The sequence below is a fragment of the Varroa jacobsoni genome, unplaced genomic scaffold (assembly GCF_002532875.2).
Source record: "Varroa jacobsoni isolate VJ856 unplaced genomic scaffold, vjacob_1.0 contig00841, whole genome shotgun sequence".
NCBI lineage: Eukaryota > Metazoa > Arthropoda > Arachnida > Mesostigmata > Varroidae > Varroa > Varroa jacobsoni.
In genome coordinates this window covers 30,311-35,129 of record NW_019214538.1, presented here as the reverse complement: position 1 = coordinate 35,129, position 4,819 = coordinate 30,311, and the positions used below count along the sequence as shown (strand labels likewise).

Genomic DNA, 4,819 nt, shown 5'->3' with positions numbered 1-4,819 from the left:
AGCGGCTTTGCCGCTGTTTTGGATGACGACTAGAACGCAGTTGTTGATGACGATCACGACGAGCAACAACGATGATGGCTATGACGATATTGGCTATTGTCGGAACTAATGTGGTAGTAATGTCTGGCTTGTGCCATACACGGATTTTCTGTCAGTTCAGAGTATCGGACAGTTTTCCTATAGAAAGTAGAACGTAACAGGGGCGGGTAGGCGAGGCAATTATGAAAATCAATATTCAGAATTGAGATGACAGAGATGGAGGAAAAAGGCAAACAAATAACGAAGCGAATAACAGCATACAGAAACTATCTGTTTGTATAGATCTATTTCGCATAAAACTGTCGGCTAGTATTCATTCTCAAAGCAAAACTTACTAGGATTTAGTGGTAAAAGGGCCAGAATCGAATGCAAAGGTTCAGTGGTCACGGATTAGTTAATTAAGCGTGTTCGTGCATTAACCCTTTGACCACGTAGCTGACTTTAGTGAACATAGAGCGTAAGCGATATATGAGAAAACCTCAATCTACGATTAAGTCAATTACTTGATGATGACGAATCGTTATATCATCGTTCACACGCGCTGATGCTTGATACTGCTCAAAGATCAGACTGTATAAGTAATCATGACTCATACATTTCGAACAAATACGTCCATATACATGCTAGTTAGGCTATTAAAAAGACAACTTGCGTCCGCAGCTTCCGAGCTCAATATGCGAATACGTCTACGTAACACCGGATTCGAGACGGAAACTGGTTTCGCCAAAAAAACTGTCTAACTATTGGTACACTGAAAGCCTTTATTATTATACTATGTTATGTTATATATAGAAAAGAAAAGCAATAATAAGCGAAGGCGATCATTTCATAGCAGCTTAAATAAATACAGGCACCGCAGGCAGAATTTCACTTCATACTTCATAATGGATGAGCACGGGGCCTATATAGTGATGTTATTCAGTAAAACACAATGACCCAAGAATGGTCTGTCAGGCCGTTTCATTTTATCACTTCATTGTTGCTATATGTGATATGAATTATTTTCCACTTACATACCATGGGTTATTGGTACTAGGTCAGCGTACCAGACCTAAGGTAGGAAACTGGTTTCTTCAAATACACACATCCTGTCATGGCTATCTAAATAATACAATAAATAATATAAAACCAAAAAAAAAATTAAAAACAAATAAAATATATCAAGAAACAGTTGAGTCGTCATGATATTGAAACTAAATATCTAAAGGAATTACTAACTAAAGGAATATCGCATGAGGATATTTTATCGTTTATAAACTAGCTGACGAGCAAACTCTTTTCACGTATTCCCCGGTAGCTGAGGTCTAAGGAATCGGTGATTTGGTAGCAGAATGCATTAATCTGCAGACGCCGATCCTACGATGGCTCAGATAGTTTAGCGATCTCCAAGAAACAACTACAGTTAAGCCATCCAAACTGGATTTTACGTAATGGTATTTCTGGGTAACGTCTGTAATGTACTCAATTGCGTCTCGTAGTACATTAAAATGTGTAGAATGTTTAAGCAGAGTTTGCTAACTACAAGCGGGTATCGAATCGATTGATTCTGCTCTATGTATAGTAGGTTTTAGACATAGTAAGTGTAAGAATAAAGCTGGACCAGAAAGATACTCAAAGCGTAATTACAGCGTATTATTGACATCTGCTTTGAAACGGAAAATATCAAACGTTTCACTTTTATTAAGGGTCGAAAGTTGTTTCTTCAATTATTTTCACTTTGCATGTACATGAATGAGAAGACAGGCGTACGACAACTTTAAATAACTGTACACAAGAGCCTAAATAAGCAGCGTAGAGGAGTCAAACGAGCAGATACATAATGAGACCCTATGTGAGTCCAGTACAAAAGAATAACCGTATCAATAACATCGGAACGATTGCCCCTTTTGCAAAAATTTACTGAGGATATAGTCACGGTGCGGCGTCCACCATGCTCAACTAAACTCCCAGCGTACTTTATTGGCCTAACAGAATAGTTCGTCGCTCTCCGTAGTAATAGTTTATCCTGTATAGCTTCTCGTTTCAGCGGTTCACCATTTTTAGAACTGTTAATTATTTGGTCTCTTGTCGCATAAGCAGTGCGGCACCTCTGCTAAATTTACATATACACATATGTATATATAGCTTTTTTGAGTTTTGAGACTGGGGTTATGGAAGGGGATATGCATTAACCAATCTGTCTGTGGATAGGCTTTTGCAACACACGATAAAATAGAACCCATGTTGATAGATACTTACGCCTTCTACCTACTTAAAGAAAGTTCTAATTAACAGAATTACTATTCTAGCACATATTGATAAGTAAACATTTAGACAACTCACTACTCACTAGTTGATCGCAGGTCAACTATCTGTGTATTATTGTGAGCCATTTTGCTTGAGCCATTGAGGGAATTTCGCTTACATTACGTCCCACAAATTTTCCCAGACAAAAAAAATTAACACAATATTCTAAGTACCATTTTATAGAATTAAAATACGTTCACCCAAATAATCCGAGATGCACTTCATTAGCTTTTAAAGGCTGATTTGGGATATCGATTCATTATTAAACCTAACAGATAATAATTTTCGACAAAATATGTTTGATAAAATTTCGACAAAACGAATAGCAATTAATATACTGGCTTAAGTTTTGTTCAGCATTTACACAGCAACACGAAAACTTAGCGATTAACAAACTACTACAGAAGAACGATCTTCGTGTCAGCTTTTTTCGCATTATTCCTCGTCATTGAAGATTAACATGTAATAGTTAGCTGGAAAAGGACGAATATCCATAAACGAAAACTACATCCCAAAAAAATATCTGAAAACATGCTACCTCCCCCAGCACAAAAGGGGCGGTACTGTCATTCCTCTCTGGGGTTCGCTTTTTGCCTCTTCATTTTATTTTCTGACGCCGGTTTGTGTTTCTGATAACTTTCCATAATGCTTTTAGCGTTACGGAGGTGACACCCAATTTGCATCGCGGTTTTCAGCAAACATCAATAGGACGTAAACGCATTGCTTGTAATATCTATGCGATCTGAAATAAGCAAAGTACTGCGGTTAGAACCAACACTTGCCAACAGCGCTGTATTAGATAAAGGAAACGCTCAAAATGTTCTTGCACTTTAGATTTCCCCTTTATTTTACTTCCGTTTTTCAACGCATTCTATGAATACGCCTAATGATAACCAGTTAGAGTAAAATATGGACGTAAGGCAGAAATAATAAAGATGAATAGAAACTTATTGCTCACTTGAACCAGCCTTACATTTTGCACTGGCTTGGGTTTCGGGGATACCCATATACCTTTCGTTACTTTTGTTCATTTTAATATTGTTTTAAGGTGTTAGGAGGCTAATAAGGGACTTTCGGGCGCGGGGGACGACGACGACGACGACAATGAGAAAGGCATCATGTATTCAAAACTCCAGACACGAGGTATGACAAGTTTACTGAAAGTACCCTGCTGTCAAATAAAAAGAATATGTACTCGCTCTCATAAATGTCATACCATTTCAGTTTCCAAAACCAAATGGGAAATTAATCTTGATTTCGTCGTAAACCTTAGGATTTCAAATAGTCCCGGCATGCTAGCATACGTGCAAGATGGCCGCCCCCATTGCACGAACGAACTGTTCGATTTCCCGCTTTTTCCCGACGAAACCGTTTCTTCGCTCGCCAATAGACTAACGAGAAAACAGTCCATTTTACGCTAGACTGCAAAGATGCAGCGCGTAATAAGCCACATTATACAAAGAGTTCCGACTGCACCTGTTGTTGTTAGAAACCAGTTCATCCTCGGAAAAAATTCGTTATCAACTAGTGTATGCTGTTTGTCTACTCTGACTAAACCAAAACGATTTTACAAGAACGTTTCAGTTGTACAAAGTGCTAACGGTTGGGAGGTGAATTTAGACAAACGAAAACTAAAAACACCAGCGGGTCAACCATTGCTTGTTCCCAACGAAGCGCTAGCAACTGCCATAGCCACCGAATGGTTAATACAGAAGGACGTTATAGATCGTCACGCTATGCATCTGACAGCATTATGTAATACAGCCCAGGATAACCCACATAGCAGAACAGCTGAGCAACTCTGTGAAGCGATACTAGAATTTCTGGAAAATGACTCTCTTTTATTTCGAGTGCCGAAAGAAGAACAGCCGGAATTTTACGAGTTACAGTGCTCCAAATGGGATCCCATTATTCAGTGGTTTTGTGATAAACACGAGGTCACACTAAAATCCTCGTATAATGTTATATCTCCAGAAATCGATCCTGCGACTTTGTTAACCGTGTACAAAGTCATATATTCGAACTGTCGTACAGCCCTGTTTGGTATACAATACGGGGTCGAATGTCTGAAATCGCTGATCTTGACACAAGCTGTACTAGATCGTAGGCTAACGATACAGGAAGCCGTTGATCTATCCCGACTGGAGACGAATTTTCAGGCATCTAAATGGGGAAGTGTTGAGTGGTCACACGAACTTGACAACTATCAGGTAGTTTCGCGTCTAGCCGCTGCGGTGATGTTTGTACGACTTAGTCAAGAAGCCGGTAGCATGAAGCAGAAAAAAACACTTTGTTAGTTCTTGCTCTTTTTCTGTTATTTTATTTAGAGCCAAATTTAAGAAAACATCGATAGAATATTTTCTGCTTTGAAACTATAATTAAGAGCTATTGAAAATCTATGTTTAATGGCTGATTGTAGTACGAGATCCTTACTGCATAAAAAAGGAAAAGACTGCTAAATAAAGGTTAATACGTTATAACATAGAAAAACTAA

The 4,819-nt window shown here is 38.5% G+C and overlaps 1 protein-coding gene across 1 annotated transcript; it reads left to right on the top strand.

Moving 5' to 3' along the window:
• The first annotated feature begins 3,635 nt into the window (after positions 1-3,635).
• On the top strand, positions 3,636-4,819 carry l(2)k14505 (ATP synthase mitochondrial F1 complex assembly factor 2 homolog l(2)k14505). The gene has a single exon (XM_086972999.1). The coding sequence runs from the start codon at positions 3,756-3,758 to the stop codon at positions 4,620-4,622; it is 867 nt and encodes a 288-aa protein (XP_086829125.1). The 5' UTR covers positions 3,636-3,755; the 3' UTR covers positions 4,623-4,819.